This window comes from Gallinula chloropus, assembly GCF_964237585.1.
Source record: "Gallinula chloropus genome assembly, chromosome: Z".
Lineage (NCBI taxonomy): Eukaryota > Metazoa > Chordata > Aves > Gruiformes > Rallidae > Gallinula > Gallinula chloropus.
The window spans coordinates 45,288,303-45,314,297 of record NC_140089.1 but is presented as its reverse complement, the minus strand read 5'-3'; the positions used below and the strand labels follow the sequence as shown (position 1 = coordinate 45,314,297).

Sequence of the window (25,995 nt, the reverse complement as noted above, 5' to 3'; positions counted from 1 at the left end):
TCAGCAGACATCGAGAGTTGTACACTATAGTCTGTCTAGGGCACAATTAGAACACACTGCTAGATCTGCAGATCACTAATTTCAGTGTGTGGGGAGGGCAGGAGTGCTTGCTCAGCTGCGGTCCCACCTCAGGCTCCTTCCCTGCATCCTGGAGCCAGCCTGGGGTGCAGTTATTCTGAGCACTCCATCACATGGTCTCAGAAACTTCTTAATAACCGCGGAGCTGCGACGCAGCCAACAGCTTCGCCTCAGGATCTCAACGCGGCGAGAAAGCACCTTGTTCAGCTGAGAGGACAGGAGCTCTGGTACCCAGCAAAAATGTCTGACAAAACCCCCTTCGAAACGGATATGCTGACGCTCACGCGTTTCGTTATGGAGAAGGGACGCCGCGTTAAAGGAGCGACAGGGGAGCTGACACAGCTGCTCAACTCCATGCTGACTGCCATAAAGGCCATTTCCTCTGCAGTCAGAAAGGCAGGCCTTGCCCACATGTGAGTCCTACCTAGCAATACGGGGAGGAAGAGGAGGCAGAGAGACAGCCGCTTGCACAGCAAGTCTGGGGAGAGGACAGGAATTCAGAGTTATGTTGGAAGTGTCTTTATAAGCCGAGTGGCATGAGGTCAGAGCCCAGATTATCAAGAGTGGGGAATGGGAGATCTCTCTTTCCGGAGCATTTTAGTATCGGGTGCAATATAGCCGGTTAGACTAATTACTGTTCTGTAGTAGTTTATTCTTAATGTGTAAGTCTGACGTTCAATGCACTGTGCACCTCCTTATCCCTTGCAAATGTTGATATTGATCTATTTTAAAATCTACCGTGAATTTGCAGAATATCACACCGTGATATTTTTTAATGCAGAAGATCACACTGTGATATTTTGTGCTAACACACAAGCTGGGTGCTGAGCTGTGCAAATCAGGGTTTGGCTTATCTTGGGAAGCTGATGCTCTGCCCCACTGCAATATAAGCAACGGTCTAAAGCAACCGCCCTGTCAGAAATGCCATATGCTGCCATGCATGAGTGCATTTTCCCTTCCTTCCTCGAGTAGTATCGGGGTTACAGGTGGGCAGCCTTCAAAGGCCCTATATGGGAAAAAAAACCGTAACAGTTTGACATCTAGTGGTTTAGGAAACAACAAAGAGTTGCCTTAGTGAATCCTGGAATGAATCCCACTGTTCCTCATTCAGCCAGGTGAAAGAGACATCAGCATCATTCTTTGAAGGGTTATGCATCTGAAGTGGTTCAGAAAGCTGTAATGTCCTAATAAAACTCTGCATTTAAATTATGCATTTTTTGTTATGTAATGAAATACATGCTTCTGTACATGCCTGTGCATGTACATATGCATATACATGCATTAAAAAGGACAGGGAATATATTTGTGTAAGACAACATTTGTGATTTGTCCTTTGGGGTTTTTTTTGTGTTTGGTTGTGAGGGCTTTTCCATGGAAACGCCAAAATGCATGACACTGTGGTGGTCTCTGCTGTTGACTGTTTGATCAAAGACCTCAGTGATCTTTGCAGATCATGAATGTAATAACTCATTACGATCACCCTCACAGGCCACAATACATCGAGAAGATGTGAAATATAGCAGCAGTATCAGGCTCCTATGCCCTAACCGTGAAACTGTGCTTTGTACTTCCTCAGGGAAGCTGAGCTGTTTTGCCTCTTTGATTCAGGCAAATAATTGCCTTTATCTCATTTTTAATGCAACCTCTGAAGTATTTAGTAAGTGGGGAGGATCTCTATTTGCTAGACTAGAGGTAAGCACAGGACCAGTGTGCTACATGGATCCTCCTTTCAGAAAGAAAACTTGTTACGTTAAGGAGCAAATGACTCTAGAAACAAAAGTTTCAGGTGATGAACCAGAAACATTTAAAATGTCCAAACATACAAATTAGCAACTTACACCACTCCAATTACTGCAACTAACTATGAAATTTCAGAAATTCTGGTGGCAAACTCAACCGTGGTGATCAGCTTGCATTTGCCTGCATGTGTGAAGTTAGAGAGCTCGCATTTTTCTAAGCCCTCTAAATAGGAGAATGAAGTGACTTCTTTGATGTTAAAAAGCTCAGCTTGAATTTTTAACAAATTTGCTGTTTGAAAGTAAGGAGGATTTTTTTCCAACCCATAGACTTGAGCTGGGAATGTACCTGAAAACACACTAATTGGAGAATGGGATGTTTAACACTCCCTGAAAACCACCATCTTTTCTGAAAAACTCAGGCAGCTTTGAGCTTTGAGCAAGACAAAAGACATACCCTGCCCCGCAACTAAGGCCCACTGTGGACCAACATCCTGCAGATTAATTAGTTGCCCTTTCCCCCTCCCTTTTTTTTTTCTCCATAATGAATAAAACCACTGTATATATTCCCTGTGCAATTCCTTATACCTATAAGATGCTCAGGCCATGAACATTAGTTCCAAACACTGCTTCCTCAATGGGAAAACTCAGAAATATGTATACTACTATATATTACATCATTAGTCTATTGCTAAAATCAGGACAGTGAATGGAAACATCATCCTAACTCAGCTGAGCATCACCAAATACAACTGACCTCAGTCCTGAGATACAGTTCAGCATGGGGAATTATATGGGCATGTCTTTACAGCTTCTGAGTTTGGGGTGGTTTGGAACTGAGTGGATGCGAGTTAAAGGACTGTCATTGAGCTTGGAGCAGCCAGTGGCAGGAAAAATGAAGATCCTAACTGCCCCTTCTCCTTCCTCAAAGATGCTGTCAGCTGCTTTGTGGGGCTGCTCAGGAAGCCTGGCATCCACTGACCGGGCTGTGGCCTCTGCTCCCGGACTGGAGAACATCCAAGCAAGAGAAAAATTACCCACACAAAGCCCCCCAGTGATACCCTTTCTCTTTCTCATGCACGTTTTTATTTTTCAGCAGCACCAACCATCTCCCAACGCACCTTAGCAGTTTAATCAGAGATCAGACGAGTGGGAAGATGACAGGAAGGAGCCACCCTGACTTCCCCCCCCAACCCTCAAAACAAATCCGGAATGTTAGTTTCCCTCAGGTTTCTGCATATTTTTACTTTTCTTCAGGTTTGGTATAGCTGGAACTGTGAATGTGACCGGTGACGAAGTGAAGAAGCTGGACGTATTATCCAACTCCCTGGTGATTAATATGCTCCAGTCCTCCTACAGCACCTGCGTCCTGGTCACGGAGGAGAACAAGGAGGCCATCGTCACCCCGAAAGACAAGCGGGTCTGTGCACCTCCTGCCTTCGCGGGGTTATGGGCTCAGGCAGCAGCAGGTGGCACTCTTGTTTCATGTATGAAACCTGGGCCTGGCCTTCCCGCGCCCCCCTCAACCCCAGCCCTTCCCGGGGGAATTGAGAAAATTTGCGCCATTACGGCATTGTTTGGTTTAATCACTGTGGTGGATGGCATGGTTTCAACAGCGAAAGGAGCTGCGGAGGGTAAAATTATTACTGAAGTTTTGTGAAGGGGGGAATAATTATTTTGGAGCTTGCACTTATACCCCAGGCCCCAGGTGTGAGTGTACTGTTACATTCCCTGCCTGCCGGTGTAACGGTTTTGGGTTACATTAATATTTAGGCAAGATAAAACGAGACGAGAGGCTGGCAGAAGCGGGGTTTACATTACATGTCCAGAGGAAACACCTGACTGCTTCATCAGGCTTCCCTCAGGAGGGGATCCTATTGCAGCACGGTGCTGCTCATGCTGATGTAATCCACCCTTTCCCCAAGATGGTGTCTTTCTGCCTTCTTACCCTCCCTGCCTCACCTCACCTCACCTCACAGGCAAACTGCTTCGTTTGGAACAAAACATATGAAACAAAAACTTGGGAAGATGCTTGCTTCCAGAATGAGTCACTGCTTTTGCTTGCAAGCAATTTCTTGCATGGCTTGGCAGCAGAGCACTGCTCCTTTCTGTCATCAGATTTCGTGCTGTTGGAGCAGAAACATGCCTTCTCCCATTTCTCTGGCACGCTCTGCAGGGAGTGGGTGTTGTGCTGCAGGGTCAGCTGCATCAGGCGTGCTTGGAGGGCTAAATGCAGTCATAAAAACAAGGGGTTGGTCAAGTAAAAGGAAATAATAGCACAGGACTATATGCCATTTAATGCTTCCCTTGCCATTTCTGTTTTAGGGTAAATATGTCGTGTGCTTTGACCCCCTTGATGGCTCATCCAATATAGACTGCTTGGCACCTATAGGAACAATATTTGCTATCTACAAAAAGGTAAGAGGATGAACAAAGCACGCACGGCACAATTCCCTCGGTGAAATGTCTTGGGTATATCAGCTTGCTTGGTTTCTTTCCTAGGTTCTTTATGTGTCTTTGGGATCAACAGAGCCTTAGAAATGTAGAAGATGTAACGATTGAGATTGGCATGTGCTAAAATGCTTCCTGAATTCCCAGGAATCACAGAATCAAAGAATGATAGGGATTGGAAGGGACCTTTAGAGATCAGATAGTCCAACCCACCCTCCCCACTCCACCTCCCCTCCCACCCCTCCCTTCCTCCCTCTCCTTCCCCCCTTGCTAAAGGAGACACTCAGTTAGGTGGCAGCACTTCCCTCCTCCAGACACGCAGCAGGCACTTAAATAAAACCCTCTCACCACCAGTTAGCCGTTGAGCTCCCTCGGAGATGCTTTACTCACTGCAGGAGAGCTGAGGGGTGTCTCAGTGCCTATGAATCGCAGTATTTGTCTTCCTGGATACTGTCTGGGGAGGGCTGATGGTCACTACCTGGACCGTATCATGGTTAGCAGTGTTGTGGCTGCCCGGTAAGAGTTGCTATGACTGTTATAGGTGGCGATTTATGCTAAGGATGGAGGCTACCTGGGGCTGAGGGAAGCCGTCACCTACAGCCACTGGGGCCTTGCCAGCGTGTCTGCTCCCATGGGGCTGCACAGAACAGCAACCCCGCAGCCAATTAACAACCGTTAATAGAGTCATGCCAAGTCTTGTGATTTGATTGCTAATCTCCCAGCAGTTGGTGTTTTTCCTAAAGCCTGAGCTCACAGTCATATGACCACGGGAGACCCTCAGCCACCACTATTGCAAGGTAACATTTGCACTACTTGAGAGTGCAGAGAAGGCACTGCAGATTCAGGCGCTACACTTCAAAGATAGGAAGACACGTGTTTAAAATCTGCTCTCAACTCATAATTTTCGACTAGCTAGTCCTCATTTTCTACACTTCTGGTAGGCAAAACACTATGGAGAATACACTTCGACTAGTAAATGAAATAGTTATGGCACAACCTCAACAGGGTCATGGCACCAGCCAAGCACTGTTGCGGTTAGTGCAAGCCTCCATTACAGATGGAGCCCAGGCCTGACAGCACTGAGATGGTGCCTGGGTACAGCTTGTGTAAAGAGGAACTTAGGGACTGCCTTCAGTACCATCCACCACCTTGCTTTTTGCAAGGAAGAGAGCTTAGCTGAATGGATGCAATCCATACTGCTTGCCCTTACAGTAAGCAACAGGGACCCCAGTCTTTTCATCCATCTCTCTAAAGAAAGTCTAAAAGGCTTTCCACCTCCCAGCAGTTGTAATAGGCAATAGCTGTGTTGTCCATTGTTCTCAACAGTGGTAAGCACTGTCTAAACATTAGATTTCTGTTTAGAAGTGTTGTGTTCAGTTACTCTGCATAACTATAAAGGCAAGTGCTCATTGTGATTAATGTAGTTTGGCAGACTGAAATACATTATATTTCTCTACCATCTTTAACTGACCTGTTAATGCATATAAAGACTATGGACTGCCCAGTCTTCCCTAGGATTCTGCTTCAGATTAGGAACATTTCCCAAAGAACTCATGTTATTCCCAAATGCTCAAATTTTCAAATAATTTGCTGATCACAGAATCACAGAACATTAGGATTTGGAAGTGACCTCGAAAGATCATCTAGTCCAACCCCCCCGATAGAGCAGGATCACCCAGACTAAATCACACAGGAACGCATCCAGGCAGGTTTGAATGTCTCCAAAGAAGGAGACTCCATAACCTCTCTGAGCAGCCTGTCCCAGTGCTCCTTCACCTTCACAGTGAAAAAGTTCCTCCTTATATTCACATGGAACTTCCTATGCTCCAGCTTGAACCCGTTGCCCCTTGTCCTATCACTGAGAAGAGACTGGTTCCATCTTCCTGACTCTAACCCTTTACATATTTATAAATATTAATAAGGTCACTCCTCAGTCTCCTCTTCTCCAAGTTAAAGAGGCCCAGCTCCCTCAGCCTGTCCTCATAAGAAAGGTGTTCCACTCCATCATCTTCGTGGTCCAGCCCTGGACTCTTTCCAAGAGTTCTATGTCCTTCTTAAACTGAGGGGTCCAGAACTGGACACAATATTCCAGGTGTGGTCTCACCAGGGCAGAGCAGAGGGGGAGAAGGACCTCCCTCGTAATAAACCCCTTCCATAGTTGTTGTTATTCTAATATATATTAATATATTTGTTGTAACTACTGTTTCTAAGTTACTGGTTTCATGTGGGTGAAATTCCTTCAGCTCTTCACAAAAATAAAATACATTGCTTTGTACAAATGCATCATATCCAAATGAAAACCTTGCTGCTAGGATGAAGCACAGTTTGTCAATTACAAAAGCAATTTATCAATTTTCCCTGGGAAGTTAGAAACAATGTTAAATTTACAGACTTTCACTAGCATAATTCTTTCATTAATTCCAAAGTACCTGTTAATTAATGTGCCCTTTTCTCAGACAAGACAATTCTGTAGCAACACTATTAACTTCAAACACTATTAACTTCAAAGCCTTTGAAATAATAATAAGTGCTTTACTGGTTGTTACTGAAAGGTAGTGTGAAAGGAATAAAAGTAAGATATTTATTCCGGTGGATGAGAATCACATAAGAAAGAAAACCAGCACTTTTCTACAAAGTCCAGACATGGCCTATGCAATTCTTTGGCTGCTCACAATCCAGAGCCACCACCATGGTGGCAGGTACTGTTGCTTTCTGCTGGAAAAGCAAAATCACTGCACCAGTTTCTTAGAGAAAATGATCATGAAACAAATGCCATCCTAGGTTTATTTGATTTGATTTTTCCACCCAGCTTTTACTTTCTGATGGATGGGTATTATTGTTAAAAAGACAAGAAATGTCAGACAAGTGGGGCTGAGGGAGGAGCCTTGCTGAATCAGCATTAAGCAGAGGAAGGGGTAGGTCCTTGACAGTCACAGCTGCTGAGTATCAGGATGTAGTGACAATAAGTATTTTTGACTTGGATTCTTCACAATTTTCCCCCCTTCATTGTCATAAGGACAACAACGGCCCCTCCATGTGGTTGCTCATAGAGAAGATGTAAGAATTCAGGGCATATGCAAGTGATACTCATAAAACACGTGATACAAACAGAGACAAAGAAACCAAGTCTTTCCAGAGCTGCTCCCAGGGCTGGTGAGAACTCCCTCATGTGATGTGGGCAAATTATACATGCAAACATTTTCCAATTCAGATATCACCTGAGGAAACCCCTATAGCCAGACTATGTGGACCTCGTTTCACCTGCTTCATACTAACAATGAGCCAGAGTGACTTGTAAGAGCTTCTGTGCAGTCTCTCTGCCTATTTCAGTGCTTTGTGTAAAGACCTCTAAAGAGATTTGACTACCCTAATTTCATAGTAAAAATATAATAGCTAGGAAATCCATCCGATAAAGCCCATGCAATCACTGAGAAACTAACTGAGTTTGAATCAATAAAATGCTAAACCAGGACCTGAAGAAAGGGTCTGAGAGGGGCTGTCATTTCAATCCCTTGTAAACCACCACTGAAACATCCACAGAAGATGAACCACAACTGACATGCTTTTGAAGAAACATTGGGGTCAAGCATTCCCTACCCACTTTGCAGTGCCAGGAGGTAAGGCCGGAGCCAGCCTTCGCAAATACTCCTGGCTGTTCTTTCTCCCACCAATCCAACTCTTGTAAGCCAAGGCTGAGGCGCACCCCTGAAGCTGGTTCGACATATTTGCACCAGGTCTGCTTGGACTGTTGTTGTTCAGTGATAACTGAAGTGCCAAATCAAAATATGAGTGTCACAAATTGATTAAAAGTCTGAAGTGAAATCTCATGTGAGTGTTCTCTGTAGAGTTATATATGTATACCTGCACACCCCCACAAACACATCGCATATGTAAAAGCAAGTGTTATTTTATATATAATATGAACATTCACATCACTTCTGTTACTCGTCTCTTCACCAGCAGAGACCAATGCATAACCTTGATTCCATCATGTTGCACCATCTACCCTTTTATTCTGCATCAATGGAAACAATTTGTCTGTCCTGTTAATTAGTGCGTTAACTTCAGTTATTCCCTCCAAGGGGTGTCAGTATGACAGCTTATGTTTACATTTCAAGAAAACTGGTGTCTTTATTCTGTCTCAGATTTCTGGTGAACTTGAATTAATAGACTGAGCTGTAATGCTAAGGTATCAGCTTTGTTGGAGGCATTGTAATGATTGCATGACATCTAAAATAACAAACTCAATGTCCTGTCCCAGCATGTACATGTACTTGTACCAAACTTGCCTTCAACTAGTGGGGACACTCTTTATTTTGGTGATCTCAAAGGCCTGCCTAGGCATTACAAGGAAATCTGCCCCACATTGTTACTGGAGTGTTGTTTTTCTTGTTTCTCATGAGAATTTAACCTTCATTCCAATGCTAATTTTTCTTCAGGAAACAGATGACGAGCCCTCTGACAAAGATGCTCTGCAGCCTGGACGCAATATCGTTGCTGCTGGCTATGCCTTGTATGGCAGTGCTACGCTGGTCGCCCTCTCCACAGGGCAGGGAGTGGACTGCTTCATGCTAGATCCGGTACAGTCATGGTGTTAAGCACATTGCCACTGTCTTTTAGAGCTTTCTGTGCTTGGGTTTACTGGCTTTTGTTACTCCTTGTCTCTATAATCTAGTCAATCTACATTATTTTTTTAATTTTTTTTTCCAATGTCCTGGAGCATCCCACCTTCACCTTACAAATATTCACTAACAGGTGGGTATGTAGGTTGCAATACCTCTGGTATTTTTTTTTCTACTCAGTGAAAGACAGTTAAGTTAAATAACAAACCCTCTTCATTTAAACCAGGCTGCTGGTTCGCACAAACACTTAAAATTTACTCTAAGCAGGGTTTTTGCCCCCACTTAGAGGACTGCTGCTTTTTTCTTGTTCTCACTTTTTCTGTCTGTGGAGGAACCTCAGGACATTCACTGTTTAGCCAGGGACAAGGACAGTTTGTTGATACAGTTCATGCAGAGTGATGCCTGACTTCCTGAGTGCAATTTCGTTTTAAGGCTAATTCCCCTAAGTTGGATACCCAACAGATTGCAAAAGCAGAACGATACCCATACATTCGGAAATACGCTGCTCCTTGGCATCCAGCCCAGGAGCCCTACAAGTGCTACTGGAGGAATGCAGGAAGGAGACAGGCCCATTTGAGAAACCAGCATTAGATGTGGGCAATAACACAGGATTATTTTTTTATATATATAAAAGGATGCATTATTATCAAAACTCCTTTTAAGTTTTATAAATAGGCTCATTCCAAATGGGAAGAACTGGGAGCTGAACTGCTCTGATGAGAGGCAGAGGAAGCGAAGGTAGAAGTTGCACTCAAACTGCAGACAGCATCACCAGAGGGGGTAGCTGACCATATTCACTTTAAGATATTTATATAAGATATGCAATAAGAGTTAAAAAAATCAGATAGGAGTGTAAATTTCTTAATGTGTAACCTTATGCTTTGTGGACAGAGATTCACGATCCATCTGCTTTCAGGGCTGACTGGTGCTCATCTGACATGCCATTATAGTCAAATTGCTTTTTGTTTATACTACCAATGTGACAAGTTTTCATGAACTTAGTGCAGACTCTGTGCTTTCTGCTCTGCTTGAAATACTGTGAAGTTATACACAAGACTGGTGCTGAAAGGATCAAGCTGTGCTTGCTTTTCTGCCATCTCCAGTGTGACAACTGTTGCAGAAAGTCAACAAGATGTTCTGCTGTTTGCTAATAGCTGGTCTATCCTGCTCCTCTGTAGGGCCTTGGTGAATTTATTTTGGTGGACAGAGATGTTAAAATCAAGAAGAAAGGGAAGGTATACAGTCTCAATGAAGGTTATGCCAAGTATTTTGATCCAGCAATGACAGAATATTTACAAAGGAAGAAATTCCCTGAGGTAAGAAAATATTATTGCTGTACCCAAGGTACTGGGCACCTGCAAGCACAGCCTTACACACAGTCCTGGCTGATGGCAAAGGATTTGAAGGCCTTGCTGAGTTCACCCTCATGTAACCCTTCCATGTAATCATGTCTAACGTGGGTAAGTATGTATCTGCTGCCCTGACATGTAACTTAGGCTTCACTCTGTAAATTCATAGCTTGTTCACCACTGTGGGGAGGAAAATGTGCTGTACCTGAAGAACCGGATTTTTTTACAAAGTTCTGAAACTGTGCCAGCGAAATGTGGGGGGTGCATTTGTTTTCTGGCTTATCTGAATATGCAGCTCAGCCATATGTGCAGCTGTGCATTTGGGGTGAGATCCCACATACTGCCCAGAAGGTACTTGCAGGGATTTGGGTGGCATCACCTTCTCCTTCCTGTACACGCTTCCACCTGAGAAATGCAGCATCACTACTGCACTGTAATCTTGCATCATATGGAGCATGAACCAACCCACAGGTTGAAAAAAAGAAAAATGGTTTGAGGCGCAATTACACTATATTTTGTTGTTAAGAGGATTATAATGTATATTATAATGTATATTATAATCCTGAGCTGAGAACACCCTGTGTCTGATGAACATCCTCTTGGAGACATACAGCCCCATATGGCCTCTAGTCAGTGCTAGGAGGACACAACACAAGTGCTCAATGTGGAAAAGCTGGTAAGTCTCTAGAAAGTCTAGCTATGTCACCAGTACATCATAAGGAGATATGGTAGCATGTTGCAGCTCAGCACTGAATCTGGCTAGGAAGCTGGTTTTAGTGCTCTTCTTGCCAAAACCAAAACCGATAGGATTATTTTTTAAACCCTGTACAGGCTCACGTGAAAGTCAGGGTGCTGCATAAGGGAAATGTAACAAATGAAAGCTGAAACCACTGTTCTGCCAAAAGCTCTGTCTGAGCTGAAAATCTGAATTTACTACATTGGATACAGCTGCAAAGCTGACGTCTTATCAAAACCTCTTTCCCATATTACCTTGATTGTCGTTGCAGCAAGTGTCATGTCACAGCATTTAAACTACAGTCATTTGTAGTATTTAAGGTTATTTTGAAACTTCGAAGTCTGCTTTCAGTACAGCTGTGAAAGGAGAAGCCCATCACACAATGTTCATACTTCCTGAAAACCAATCCAGCTAGGGAAGAGGAGATCTGTCCCCATTATGCTGAACTGTGCATTCGGTATATTGCACTAACACTGGATTTAAGAATTTGTGTCTTTGCAAACCACCCAAGTGTTTCTTTAAAGCTCTTAAAGAAGTAATCAACACCAGGCAAGTATGAAAAGACTGAAGAGATTTCGATCTTTAGTGTAGAGATCAAGCAGAGATTTTCCACCACAGGCTCAGAGAGCTCTATCATGTGAATCACTAAATCCTTAGGTTAGGAGGCAACAGAAAAAACTCACTTGTAAGAACTGTGTTATCTCAAATCTGAACTCCTTTTGAGGAAAGCCTATTGACAGTATTGTAGTAATGCAACAGAAACTGGTAGAAGGTACTTTTGTTACTTCAAGGCAATTGGCACAGTAGTGCATGGGTTATTTGGGGCAGGGGAATCATCCTCAAGGGTGCTGAGCAAGCACCTGGCTTTGCTGCTCCAATATGCAGGGTTATCTGCATGGGAAGGGTCAAGGAACCAGCATTATGGCTACAAAGCACCAGAAGTGCTCTGCCTGTCTGAAAGCTTGTTATGAACCTGAGTTTTTGAAAAAGAGTAACTTGGTTTCTTGATTTAAAAAGGACACTATATTTGCACCAGGGGACAAGAAGACAGAGAAAGGATTGCCACTCTTCCATAGCATGAAACCTGCTTCCTGGCATTGTCTGTAAGCCTTACCAGCTACGGCTACCTTGGTGCTGCTGCTACCTTCCCTGCTCCACCCAGGTGAAGCATTGGACAGTTCTGGCCTGCTTCTTCCTCTGTTCAGCACACAGAAGGGCAGTGGGGGGTATCTGCTGGATACCCCCTGCCCGTGACTTGACATGTGAGGCATGAGGGACTCCTTCTTACGAGGCTGACCACTCTCATCCTATGGCCTTGTGACCACTAGAAGCCAAGAGGCTAATTATTAATTTCAGCTATTTGGCACTTCTCTTATTCCTTTTATTTCCTTTGATCTTACTTCTGTTCCCTCCTTCCTGTGCTTCTTGGTCAACATGCTGTTCAGATGACCCTCTAATGTTGCCACAGAAAACCAAAAAGTTAAAAATAAAACAGGAAAACAAAGCAGGACGTTGACCACAACATGTCCCATGTTCTGTATCACTGTCACCAGTGATCAAACATTACAAATCAACCACTTACAGGGAGAGATTTTCCCTTACTATCTAAGAGCAGGATCGCAGATCAGGCAGTTTGGACTACAAAGCCATGTTAGACCTCAAAGTTTCTTGTGGACCACCAATCACCAAAGGCATCAATTCTGAATTAAAAACACTGGAAAAGTGCTGCTCTTCTACAGGTCAGCTGTAAATCTCCTATCATCATCATGGTCCATCTCAGTGGGAAACATTTGTCTAGACACATCTCTTCTAGAAGGAGAGTCTGGAGTAAAGATATTTTTTTGTTGCTGAGCATCACAAAATCTCTTGCTGCTTAACCAGTGTGAAGAGCAATCTGCTATTTTCAGGGCTGCCTGTAATGCAACACATTTACTCCAGTCTGCACTCTCTAACAGGCACTGCTGAGCTAGAAACCCTATCTGCAAAAATTTCACTCTAGTTCCTTCCCAAAGTCAGTTCTTCCTCCAGTAATGTTTGCAAGGCCTTGGCCCCCAGCTGGCACCAGTTCACGGATGGTAAAACTCAGGAACATGCTGTGGGCATTGTTGGATTTTGCTCTTCCACCCGTTTTTATCTTCTCTTCCTACAGCCCCAAGAGAATTTAAGACTCATTGCAGGTTGTTGATAGCGAGTCACACAGTGAAGACCCTCCGGTTAAGACCCTTGAAAATTTACCCTCAACAGCACATTTCAGCATGGAGCAGCCTTCTGCCAGCCAGCCCAAATGTGCCTGAGTGACATAAAAAAACTAATAAAAACACTGTCCTTTTGTCACCATAACTGTATGTGGAATGAGGGATGCAGAGTGCCACTCCTGCAGACTGTAGAAAATAGTTTTTCCCCCCTGCTCTCCTAGTTGTCAGAGTTATGCAAGAAAAACATGGTCTTGTTCTGCTGTGGAGGAACATAGCAGAAGAACAAAAGAAGTGATGAAGTGACTTCCATCACGCTGTGAAATAAAAAGAACAATAAATCACAGGACATGTCTGCTATAAGCCATTTTCATTCCTCTGCATTAAGCAAAGAAAAGTAGCCAGAAAGGTGAAACCAAGAGCAATCACAAGTTTATTCAAATGCTGTGGATGCTGACCAAAGGAACATCAAGGCCTTCCAAGTCTTTCATTAGCATCAGCCATACGCAGGCAGGCTGGCACTGCTCAGAGCTGGAGACGAATTTCCCTAGCATTCCTGCTCTCTTATTTTGGTTGAGAAGAAAGCCCGGGCGACACGCCAACACGCACGCAGCACCCTTTAACTTTCTCATCGGTAACAAAAATGTGTCAGTGACCAAACTAGTAAAACCCGAAGGAACATTTCTGGTAACTAAAGGGACAATTTATTCCTCCCATGCAGGCAGCTGGGCGCCAAGGGAAGTGAGAGCTTTATTTCTACCTGTGTTTCAGCTGTCCGTGCACACACAAACTGTGTACATGACCTGCCTGTGACTAGGAAATCCAGCGGGACCCAAATGTACCTGATGTTTTGTACGCACGTGGCTCAGCTCTACAGCTCTCATGGTCAGTAAACTGCAGAGTCTTTATTTGATAATGACACAGAAGCAGTCCATAGTCCTCTGTTTCAGGGCCTGTTTATGACTCAGGCTGGAGCACTTCACCTACAAAGAGAGGCTGAGGGAGCTGGGCTTGTTCAGCCTGGAGAAGAGAAGGCTGCGGCAGGACCTCATTGCAGCCTTCCAGTCCCTGAAGGGAGCATACAAACAGGAGGGGAATCAACTTTGTAGAAGGGTAGATAATGGCAGGACAAGGGGGAATGGATTAAAGCTAAAGGAGGGAAGGTTTAAATTAGATCTTAGGGGGAAGTTCTTTACAGAGCGAGTGGTGAGGTGCTGCCACAAGCTGCCCAGAGAGGTGGCATCCCTGAAGGTGTTCAAGGCCAGGTTGGATGGGAGCCCTGGGCAACCTTGTGTAGATCCAGGCCTGGAGGTTGGTGACCCTGCCTGTGACGGGGGGCCTGGAACTCTATGATCCTTGGGGTCCCTTCCAACCCATGCCATTCTATGATTCTATGACTCTATGACATTTCTTTTGTTTAATCATTTTTTTCTTAAGACTTGCTTCATCACCTGCTGAAACCACAAAGGAGAACTCTTCCTTTCTATTTTTAAGGGTAGTTTTAGACTGTAACCACATCTTTCCTTGACAACTGTCATTTATTAGCTGCAAACTTAGCCTCAGTCTCTCTTTAAGAACTCTTAGGGTGTTTTTTTCTCACCTTGGATTTTTACAGTTGCAAAGTTACAAGTGCAAAGAGCTGTGAGATGGAGAAGATGTAATTTGAAGTCCAAGTATGTAATTATTTGCAGGTAAACCATGAAATATAAGGGACCAAATACTTAAAAGTATTGTTCAGTTGTGCCTGGAAGTAACATGACCAGGTTTAAGCAAAACTAAATAGAAAAGCTCCAGGTTGTGTCTTCTCCGTTATGCCTTTGACACTTTGTATTGTTTACCCTCTGAATCATCAATACTTCTCCTAATGTGTACAACAAGAAAGCATACTGGCAAATATCACCAGTACAGATGAACAAAGACTATTACTTAGGCAGGAACAGTTCTCTGTTCCAATTTTACTACCAGCTGTATCAAATATCCAACTCTTAATGTAAGAGTTGTGTATAACTGGCTTAGGACTCAACTTCCTAGTGTCATGTTGCATTATATTGTGTAATTTCATGAGAACTCTTCCCATTTTAGAAGAGAGTAAACATCAATACTTTGCTGTTGCATAGAACAGTTTGAAAAAAAGTAATTTCAAAATAGAATTATGTTTTTCTCTATCTGTGTTTTTTTCTTCTCACTTGTGGATTGTTTTTTCTCCCAGCTAACCTCATGATTTTGCTGGGAAGGGTGACTACCTTGTGATGCCTGAAAGTCTTTGAGCTGGCATTGCTGAACAAGTTCTCTATGTATTTCTCTGGATCTGGTATCAGCACAAGGCGAGCTTTGTAGAAAGCACTAAGATCTTTTATTAAACAACTGTTCAGACAGAAAACCATGCAGATGTCTTTGTAAACTATTTAGTATTGCAATACGTAAATATATGTGCATATATGTGTACTAAAAATACATGTAGTCCCCGTCTCTCGTATCTGGGGAGGAGAAAATTCCTCCTCTGCATCACTGAAGACACACTAAGAGATATCAAAAGTCCAACTGACGTCTTGGCACACTAGCTTTCAGAAAGCTCTCATTCAGTTTACACATGTATTGTGTATCTCCCCTTCATAAAAGTGTGGTGGCACATCACTGTTCTCAGGCAGAGCTGACTCGGTGTCCTTAACTTTTATTTGTGCAAGACAGCTTGGTTGTCTTCTGTATTGTCTACCCTAAAATTTTTGTGACTGGCAAACCTGAGACTGGTACAAATACTTCTCTGATTGCTCTCACTATAATGTTCTCTTCTTCAATAACATTAATTTCTAAGCTGAGAGCAAGAAAAGCTACTTTTGCTAATAAATTGTTATCTCCCAAACTAAGCCACAGAATGAATGCTATGACCAATTCAACCACTTGACAGATAAATTAAAAGGAAAAAGCTGGCGTCCTCTGGGAACCATCTGGATGTGTAGTGGAAAGTGACATCCCTCCTCATGCCCTGGCTGAGGAACCAGTGAAGGCTCAGCAAACACATATGTACCTTGTGCTGATAATGTGGAGGGGCTTTCACCTGGCTGGGGATTGGTACCAAATTGTGCACTCTAATTACAGGCACCCTAATTTCTATACTGTGAATGAAGTGCTTTTAAATGTTTTAGAATCTCACAGACAATGACTATGGCTCACAAAAAGCTAAACTTTAGGCTGGTTTACACATTCACCATGTCCACAAGCAGCCATTGATTTAAGCAGCTTTGATGGCTGTTTTGGAACAAAATCACATTTCGCCATGCTACCTAGACTAGTTGGTATAATGCTTTACTCTATGTTTTTCAGGATGGCAGTTCCCCATATGGTGCCAGGTATGTGGGCTCAATGGTAGCTGATGTTCACCGTACATTGATGTATGGTGGGATCTTCATGTATCCTGCTAATCAGAAGAGTCCCAAAGGAAAGGTAAATGATTTGACTTACTCTCTGGTGAGCTTAGTCAGCCTAATACCTCTGATTTTCCTGGAGATGCAAAGGAATAATTTACATATATAAACAGATAATGACTCTCCGTCGTTGGAGAAAATTGCTAATGGATATGATGGTCAGCAATCAAGTTTAGCCAAGAAACTTACGCAGTTGCCAATTGAGATCAGAAAACTTCCTGTGTCCTTTTCTATTACAAACTAGTCAAATAATTTTCACTGCAACCAAGGGCTTTATTCCTTTTTCTAAAGAGAAATATTTCAGTACCATAGAAACTTGTTGAGACACCTATGCACAGCTGGCAGGCGTGACACAGGCCCAAGGAAGCCCTCAGCACTTTATACTAGCAACGAGAGTTCAGGTGGGCTATGCTGAAGCCCAGACAGGGATTTGTGCCATGTTAGACAACTGAGTTTGCCCACCTACTGTTTCTAAAGTGCACTGAGATTACTATCACCAGTCCTGCAAACATAGGCAAATGCTCCAAAAGACTCTGCCAAGAGAAGGTGAATTTCACGCATGCTGAGATCTGTATTCTGGGAAAAGATGATTTCCCATTTAGACACCAGTACAAAACACACTGTGACTTAATGCAGTCCAATGCAGTGCAGCAGCTCCCTGAATCTGCTGGGCCATGGACATAGTCCTGCAGCATCAGATTCCGTTATTATTAAATTCCTAAACAAGTATGTTTTAAAAAGCGACCTGGTTATACAGCTGGTTGGGCCCACAATAACATGCAGGTCATGCTTAGGAAATAGTTGGCTCAATGCGTAGTAGAATGGTCATCGTGTTCTGACTCCAAGACCTTCTTCTTCCTGGTCAACACCATACTTCAAAACTTCCATTTAAATGTTTTTGTATCCTTGGCTGGTATGTGCAGGAATTTGCACTCATAAAACTACTTGCCCCATTTCCCACACTGCTATCAGAGCAAGAGCACCCTGGTGCCTGCAGTACTTTAGGGACAGAGGACCACTGTTTCCATCCTGGTGAGCACCTATCTATCATAATAACAGTGGGCCCATGTAGTCTGGAAAACAAGGAGAGGAGGAAAAGAACTCTCTTCAGAATACACAACAGAAAATGGCTGCATGTTTGTCCAGGCAATTTTGATTTAAATATTTGATAGAGCATTCCAGAAAAATGAAACAAAACCCCCCATTAAACAGTGTGTGTATCAGAGCAAGAGACAAAAAAAGGAATTTGCTGCATGTGGGAGAAGTGGGTTTGCTGACTGGCCTCTCCAAGTTAAACTTTTTGTTTTGAAATCTGCATTAAGCCATTGTTGAAGGGAAAAGGTGAGAAGTGGGACAAAACAACAAGTGTACAAAGTCCTTATTTTCTAGAAATCAAGATTTCCACGTGAGTTAGCCTACACTGACTGTTGGATTGATCTGGCTTATAGTGTCACAGTGAAGAGAAGAGAAGCAAAGCTGTACTATCATTAAAACAACAGTTTTCTTCTTTCCCTCTCAGGATGCACGTGTATACATGTCTTTTCACAGAAACCTCTTTTTGTTGACGAGATGATGCCTTTGTGGCAGGTACCCTCGAAAAACAGTCTATACACTTTATCGATAGAGAGCTGAGAGGAAGGAAACGTCACTGGCATTGATCCAAAGGCTTTAGAGCAAATCTAAATGACATGCACGCAGGCCCCAGCATTTGTTTCTCCTCCTAAAGAAGGAACGAGAACAGAATGCTCAATAGACAGTGGGGAACCAGGCAACAAACATATCCTCTTTTTGAATCAGACATGTTAAATATTTTTCTATGAATGGTAAGCCTGTCTGAAGACAGAGCCCACCTTGAAGACTCCTAAGAGCAACTGCACTATGTAGTCAAAGTTAAGCAACACGAAACTCAGCACGTGGTTCCACAGTGGTACCGCTGCTGTTTTCTGGCTTGTGATGTTCTGGAAGCTGGCCACGTGCTAAGGAGAACAACAAAGGGTAATGGTCCTGTGTTGCCTGTCAGGTGGCATCTTTGTGCCACAAGTGGCACTTCAGGGGGCTTTCAGCCTTGAAAAAAGAAGACTGAGAGGGGATCTTATTAATGTTTATACATATCTGAAGCATGGAACACAGGGGGAAATGGCCAGCCCCTTTTCAGTGGTCTGTGGAGACAGGACAAGGGGCAAAGGCTGCAAGTTGGAGTACAGGAAGTTCTGCACCAATATGCAGAAGAAGTTATTCACAGTGAGGGTGACAGAGGCCTGGGACAGGCTGCCCAGGGAGGTGTGGAGGCTCCTTCTCTGGAGATATTCAAGACCCATCTGGATGCCTACCTGTGCGATCTGTCCTAGGGTAGCTGCATTGGCAGGGGGGTTGGACTCCATGATCCCTCAAGGTCCCTTCCAACCCCTAAAATTCTGTGATTCTGTGAAAGATGAGAATGGAAGTAATATGCACTATTTAAGTTTGTGAGGTATCATGGATTTATTGCAAACAGTGTGACAGAGGAATGACGGGTAGTAATGTCCCGCGTCTGATGCGTTTCGTTGTCTCTATGTACGGTTGCATTCTGTCGTGCTTCCTTTTTCTCCCCAGAAAGCATTCGCTCTTTTGCACGTACAAAAATCCCATCAAGCATGATACATACTGACATTGGCATACAGGAGCACTTCATAGACCCTCAAAGATTCAACTGAACCTGGAGGAAAAAATGTCTGTTAAAAACCAACCAGCTATCATCTATGTTCTCTTAAACACTGAAACTTTTGGTCTGTGTCCCAAATAAGTTTCCATTTCACTGGAACAGAGACACCCCAGAAGTAACATTTTCAAAGATGTGAATAGATACCAGGGTCCAAAATGGATGTGCCTCCACACCAAAGGGGGTAATTAACGTGGTTACTTCTGAAAGCAGAGTCACTATCCGTGTGAGTTTAGGCTACTAATACCTATTCACATTTCTGAAGGCTGCAGTCAAATCCTGAAACTTGAAACTGGGAGCATCAAGTTTCAAACTCCAAAATAGCCTGACCTAACAAAATGCTATTACCCCAAGCCTCGAGGTAACACATGAAGCCTGTGCATGAGAAGAGATTTTAGCTTTTCTTTCCCAGTACTGTTGACTTAGCTGGCTTAACTATTTTGCTGATGCCTGTGGACCTGACAGCTACTTCTGACATTTTTGACAAAATACAACTTCGCTGATGCTGCACATCAGTAGGTCAGCTTGGAGATGATGGTGATGGTGCTTGGAGGCAGGGTCACTGTACTCTTCCTCGAAGCAGAATGTGGTAAGGGAGGTGAGAGTAACAGAGGTGGAGCTGACAACGAGACATTGCTACTTAGGTCAATTGGTGTTTGGTACAAAATTTTAAAAAACCTTAAAAGGAAGGTTAGGTTCTGGTAAGTCCTTTGGTGTAATTTCCCCCCAAAGCAATCACGTGTTCCTTCTTCCTTTCCAGCTCCGACTTCTCTACGAGTGCAACCCTATGGCATTCATCATTGAGCAGGCAGGCGGGATAGCGACTACAGGGACGGAGGCAGTGTTGGATGTGAAACCTGAGAGTATTCACCAGAGGGTCCCTCTTATCCTCGGGTCTCCAGATGACGTGCAGGAATACCTTGCTTGTGTACAGAAACACCAGAAGAGCAGCTAAAGGCCTTTCCACATCAGACCTTGCTCATTCATCTTCAGTCTACAGGAAAAGCCGTACCTTTCAAGACAGTGGATTCTAGCAATTAGCACTCATCTCTCATTGAAAACCCCACTTTATGAGAACAAGAAAAGTAGTGAGAATGGCTGTTGGGAAAAACAAAACTTTCATTTCTCCATGCAGGCAAAGGTAAAAGTCCTTTCACGCTGATTTATGCAGGGCAAATGTAGAGACAGAGGCCCCATTTGATCTGAACCTAGACACCTGACATTACATGGCATTGTTTGAGACAGGATTTTCCCATCGACGTTCACAAAGCCGTTACCCGGATTTCCTGCTGGAGGTTTTGTTGCAGGTGCTTTTTATCTTGTCAGCCCCAAGAAGATGAAAAGTCTCGTGTTGCCTGAAACAGCCTTTTTAAGCTCCAAATTATGTATCCCTTGGGTAATTAATAAAGATGAAAAGGCTGCAATGTTGCCAGGGTATTTCAACTCTCGTAAACACAGGAAAATGCCACATGTTATTCAGAGACAGGTAACCTTCAGTGGCACAAATCACAATAAACCATTGCTACAGATGTGGCATTCAAATCATGCCTATTCCCTGTTTGCACACTGTCCTCTGCAACAGATGAGCCCTTGCCACAAAGCCACTGTTACACCAGCATTTGCTTTTGCTTTGGAAAAGTCCCTTTTCAGGTTGAAGCTTGTGCTTTCATACACGCTACACTGCTGTTCCCAGCCCCCTCTGGCACTGACACCACCTAAGGAGATTGGGAGCAGGCATTCGTAGAGAAAAAAAATAGTAACTAAAAGAAATGTGTGATTACATTAAGTTGTAAGGGTGTGAAATCTGGGGTTTAGGTCCCTTTTGGTGTTAGACATCCCGATGGCATGCTGGCACAAGGCTTCATTAAGAATGGTCTATGAATTTCAGATGCAGGAGTTAAAAATACCTCTACCAAAAAGCTCCAATGATGATTTTTAAACTTACAACTACATTCTATTACTCATACAGAAGAGGCAGGCTGAGTAGAGGTGCACAGAAAATCATACAGGACAGGTATTACCCTTAGGCATTGTTATTCCAGGGGTGAGGATGTGATTTCAGTCCTCCTTCAGGTATCAAAACCCTCTTTCTGCAGATCTTTTTCTGGCACTCTTCAGAGCTGTAACACTGAGAAGTGCCCAGGATCAGCAAGCACAGCGTGTACTTGTGTATTCTATTCCTTCTCAGATGCTTCCATAACCCCTGCTACCAACTGCAAAACACAATCAACAGTTAAATCCTGGAGAATGAAGAGAAAGCAGGAAAAAAATGGGAGGGCTTACCTAGTAACCTGCTTTATACCAGAGAATGCAGTTGTGTACTCTCACTATGGAAGGTAGTGAATCAGTTTTCCTGCAAACAAAATATGGACAGTGTATACATATACATATACATATACATATACATATACATATACATATACATATACACATATATACATATACACATATATGTAAAATGTGTCTGTGTTTATACATATACTTTATACATACAAAGTCATCCTCTCCCCTGCAATCCCCACAGAATACAAATAGTTGTTGATGTCACCCATTTATTGAGAAACACTATTGCACTTTTTAAGTTGGAAACCTAAAAGCAGCATAATTCAAGGCCAGTATAGTAAACTAACAATACCAGCACTGCATCAGAAGAGAGATCTCTTGTCACCTGGCCCTGTTTCCAAAGGGCTGAGAGGGATGGTTAAGGACAGAGTGGAAACAGGGACTTGGTACTCCCTAGTGAAATCACAGAGGCTCTAAACCAACCACTTCTTAGGGGCATGCTGAAAGGAAGTCTGTGTTGCAGTAGGTATGCACACCCTGTTGCCTAAGATCTGTGTTTGTGTGCTGTTTGTTAAACTATGTATCTGTGGCCTGCAACTGGCCAGTCATTCGGTGCTTTAGCACTAGCATAAAGGCACCTGAGTTGCCTTTAAGTGCAATTTCACAGCACAATCTGTGTATAATCCCAGCTGCCAGCTTTCCCATGATTTTTTTAAATTATTTTTTTCCCCTGAGTTTGCACCAGAAGCACCTGTTAGTGGTGGAGGTAGCACTGGGTCACCCATCTAACAAACAACTGCAATTTTGGGTGGCTGGTATCTACAAAGAGAGATCAGTTCCTTCCATGTGTAAACAACCCATGCAACCTCCAGATAAGGATTAAGAAAGCAGCGACTTTCTTCAGTGTGAACTGTGGATTGTCTTCGCCAGGGTCCCACTTAGACCCACTGCACCTAGACAGTTTTCCTAACTACTTGTACTCTGCTACACCTAGCACAGCCCTGCAACCAGACTGCTCTGCAGAGCCCTCCTTAAAGCCTCGGGACAGAGTTCATGAAGTTTCCCTTGCCGACGCTGTACCCAGTTCAGATCTGTCGCACAAACCACAGGGTGCCTGTTGTGGGAGGTCACCATGTACAGAGCCCTTGCGATAGTGTACCACAACTTCCCTTCATGGTCAGCTGGGTGTCTGAGGGCAAGCAGACAGCTGAGAAAACAAGATGCAGCTTTTTTTTTTTGTTTGTTTGTCTGCTTTTTTTTAAGAAATCTGGTTCCTTTTTTAGTGGTTGAAGTGGTGAGAAAGGGGATTCACCATATGCTGCTGTCAATGCTGCCGGGAAGTGCAGGGCAGCTGGTGTGAACCAGCATTGATGACTGAGGTGCTCTGACTCTGCATCCACCTACAGACGGTGATGACTCTTCAGAGGGTCATCAGCCTGACACAAAATTGAAAATGCATGAATACATCACGTACGTGGAGGAACGGACATGCATTTAAATATTAGCTCACACACGTGCCTTCGTATCAGTATACAATTGTTTCTTGACATTACTTGTGGGGGGGGCAGGGTTGAGAAGTATACCAGTTGTAATGTACCAGGTGGGTAACAAACGTGCCTGGTTTTAAAGCACCATTTTCTGTCTTGTTGCCAAATTTCCAATTTCAGGGAGCCCATGCACCTATTTCAGAAGTGAAGTAAAAGCAAACTGCCTAAACCCGGTGGCACCCAGTAACACACAACCCCCTCCCCCCAGAAACCCCACCAGCCTCTAATAAATGAGTGGTTGTTCGCTAATTACTTCAACTGCAAATTAAGCTAGTCTGAACAGCCAGCTGTAAAGAGCTGGCCTTGTGACTGTGATCACAAGATGGGAGTTGGGGGTGGGGGATCAGAGAACAGGTTGGGGCTGGCGGGCTTCCCACCAGCCTCTCGGCACCCAGCCTTCCTGTGCAGGGAGCTCACCCTTCCCTGAGAAAGCCGGGCATCTGAAACAGGGATGCTGTTTGAAATGCTGGATCAAATGTGGCTTTGAGCATTTGCATCCAAAGTCAGTGTTTCATTCTGTTTTCCATGAAATGCAAGGAGCTATGTTGTTCTTTTAGTAAAGCCAACTGATATTTCTGGAAAAATCAGGCAAGGCTTTTCTTCTTTTATAGAACAGACGCAGTATCCTTCAGGCTAATTACAGACAGAGGAAAAGAAAGAGGTCTTAATTTACATAGCTTATACTAACCAGTTGGTCTCATTGTGAGAATAGGGTGGTTGGTACACATGGAACAGAAGAGAGAGATGAACAAGAGGAAAGATGATAAAATCAAAGGCTCTAAAGATAAAAGTATCTGTTGTCCATAGACATCCAAATCCCAAATGTGGGTAAAACAGCAAGCCAAATGAACACACAAGATAGAGGATCTGCACACAAACAGTTACCCAGAGGTACAGAATCCAAGAAGTTTTAAAGGGACACTCCCTACCATTCATGCTTCGTGTCATCATGGAGAATACCCATAAACTCCATGCACTGCTACTACAAAACACTTACAGGTTTTGTTCCTAGGTTTCTGCAAATACAGATGTGGTTCCAGAAAGGAGAAAAATAAAAATCTCAAACCAAGCATGTGATCTGATTGCACTGACTGCTTTTAGGAGTACTTCACAAAGACAAGGGACAGGGAGGTTTTTCCCACCAAGATCTGCCCTGTGGGGGTTTCTCTCACCTGATGCACTGATTAGCATCATGGTCTTGCAGGATTCTGTTCATCTAGAGCCCAGCAAGTTCCTGGTAGCAGCTTTTGCAGTTCTGGCCACTATGATGGATGAAGGGAGTTTGGTGAGCTGGCTTGCAGAGGGTGTTGGCCAGAACAGCTGTGTACTCACACGTCCATGAACAGAGCTTGTCATAAGCGGTCTTGTCAGCTGCCGAGCATCACCCAGCGAGCATGTTATCGCTTTAGAAGAGACACCTCTGCGGAGGAGATAGCGCACCCCGGGTTACCCAGTCAGCTGTGCCTCAGAGGAACGTGCGTGGCCAGCCTAATCCCATCCCGGGTCACCGCCCTGTCTCATCCAGGCAGCCTGACGCTCAGATGCGCTGTCAGCACATGCCCGGGAAAGAAAGAAACCAAACTGTCCCCACGCCCAGCCGATCACGTGCTGCGAGGAGCAGAACTCCAAGGGAGCTGCGTGCCCAGCGCCTCTTTACCGCGTGACGCACTATCTGTGTTTTGCCCTTTTGATTGCCTGGCTTCCTGTTTTCTTCTTGCATGGACAGGTTTTTTTTTCCCGAACGACGCTCTGTGATTTGCTGCTCCAGCGCAGGGAGAGCAAAAAGAGACTGCTCCAATGAAAAGAAAGCAGGGAGGGTGAAGAGAAAGGGCCATCCAGGGAAACACAGAACCGAAATTTAAACATGGCAAAAGGAGAACAGCCATGCTTACCTTTTAGCTCTGTTGAAGATACACTGGGAGAAAATACAGCCAAGGGAGGCGGCCAGCCTTCTCTCGGAGGCGGCCACACAGCTGCTGATCAGCTGCACGGCCTCTGCCAGGCAGCCTCACTACTGCTTTCGGCCTTTTTCCTCTCCCACTCCTCAGCTGCCACCTGGTTTTGATTAAAAACTTGGTGGGGAAGGAGGTTCTCTTGCTTTTTCATTTACAGAGCACTTGGAAACACCGCAACAGTGCAAAAACTTACCGCTTTATAGTAATTCCTGACGGGCTTCCTGCAACCACAAGTATGCTCCTGAAATGCTCTGTTAGATTGGGAAAGAAAAGTGACCCATCCTCCTAACAGCACTGAATCAGAAAACACGGATCCCCTCCGACTCTTCCTGTGACTAATAAGCAACTAACAGCAAAACAGCAGCAGGATTTTTATTCCAAACTTTTGCACAAGGCATTGCCATTTCTACGTACACACAGTGTCCTTCCTTCAGCTGCAGGAGAGCAGTACCATAAATCTCCAAAAGCCAATGCGAGCACGGCTGATGTTTCCGGAATATGTTTCCCATTCCAAAAAAACAAAACCCACCCAACTCTGCTGCCAGCCAGCACTTCATGCCTGAACGAGGAAAGCAAACTGCAATACTAATAACCATGGCTGAGCAGGAGGAATGCTGAGAGGGCTGTTGAGAAGAACTTGCACTGACAGTTCTGGCGTTGCTGTGCTATTGTGGTAACAGGCTGTGGTACAGGCTTGGGCATACGCACACCCAGCGAAACTGGGCACCTGCATGTGCAGCAACGGACTGTTCAGAGAGGTCTGTGGGCAGCCCTGCCTACAGTTCTTCTGCGACTGGTTACCAGCCTCACGAACTGATACATTACAGAGATCTGTTTAGAGATACACTCCCCAAGCGGGGAAAAAACACATGTGACTAGGTAGCTCTGAAGCTGCCTTTCTTTCATCTGACTTCTGGATTTTAAGC

General features: G+C 44.1%; 1 protein-coding gene and 1 long non-coding RNA gene across 2 annotated transcripts; one reads left to right on the top strand and one right to left on the bottom strand.

Moving 5' to 3' along the window:
• Positions 1–253: 253 nt before the first annotated feature.
• Positions 254–21,259, top strand: LOC311204139 (fructose-1,6-bisphosphatase isozyme 2). Its single transcript, XM_084279025.1, has 7 exons — positions 254–491; positions 3,072–3,234; positions 4,140–4,232; positions 8,705–8,845; positions 10,066–10,203; positions 16,486–16,605; positions 20,045–21,259. The coding sequence occupies exons 1-7, from the start codon at positions 319–321 to the stop codon at positions 20,237–20,239; spliced, it is 1,023 nt and encodes a 340-aa protein (XP_084135151.1). The 5' UTR covers positions 254–318; the 3' UTR covers positions 20,240–21,259.
• Positions 19,043–24,874, bottom strand: LOC311204140. The gene is made up of 4 exons (XR_014618003.1): positions 24,287–24,874; positions 21,568–21,637; positions 21,306–21,497; positions 19,043–19,281 (listed from the first exon to the last, which is right to left on the bottom strand). It is a non-coding gene; the product is annotated as an uncharacterized lncRNA (long non-coding RNA).
• Positions 24,875–25,995: the final 1,121 nt, after the last annotated feature.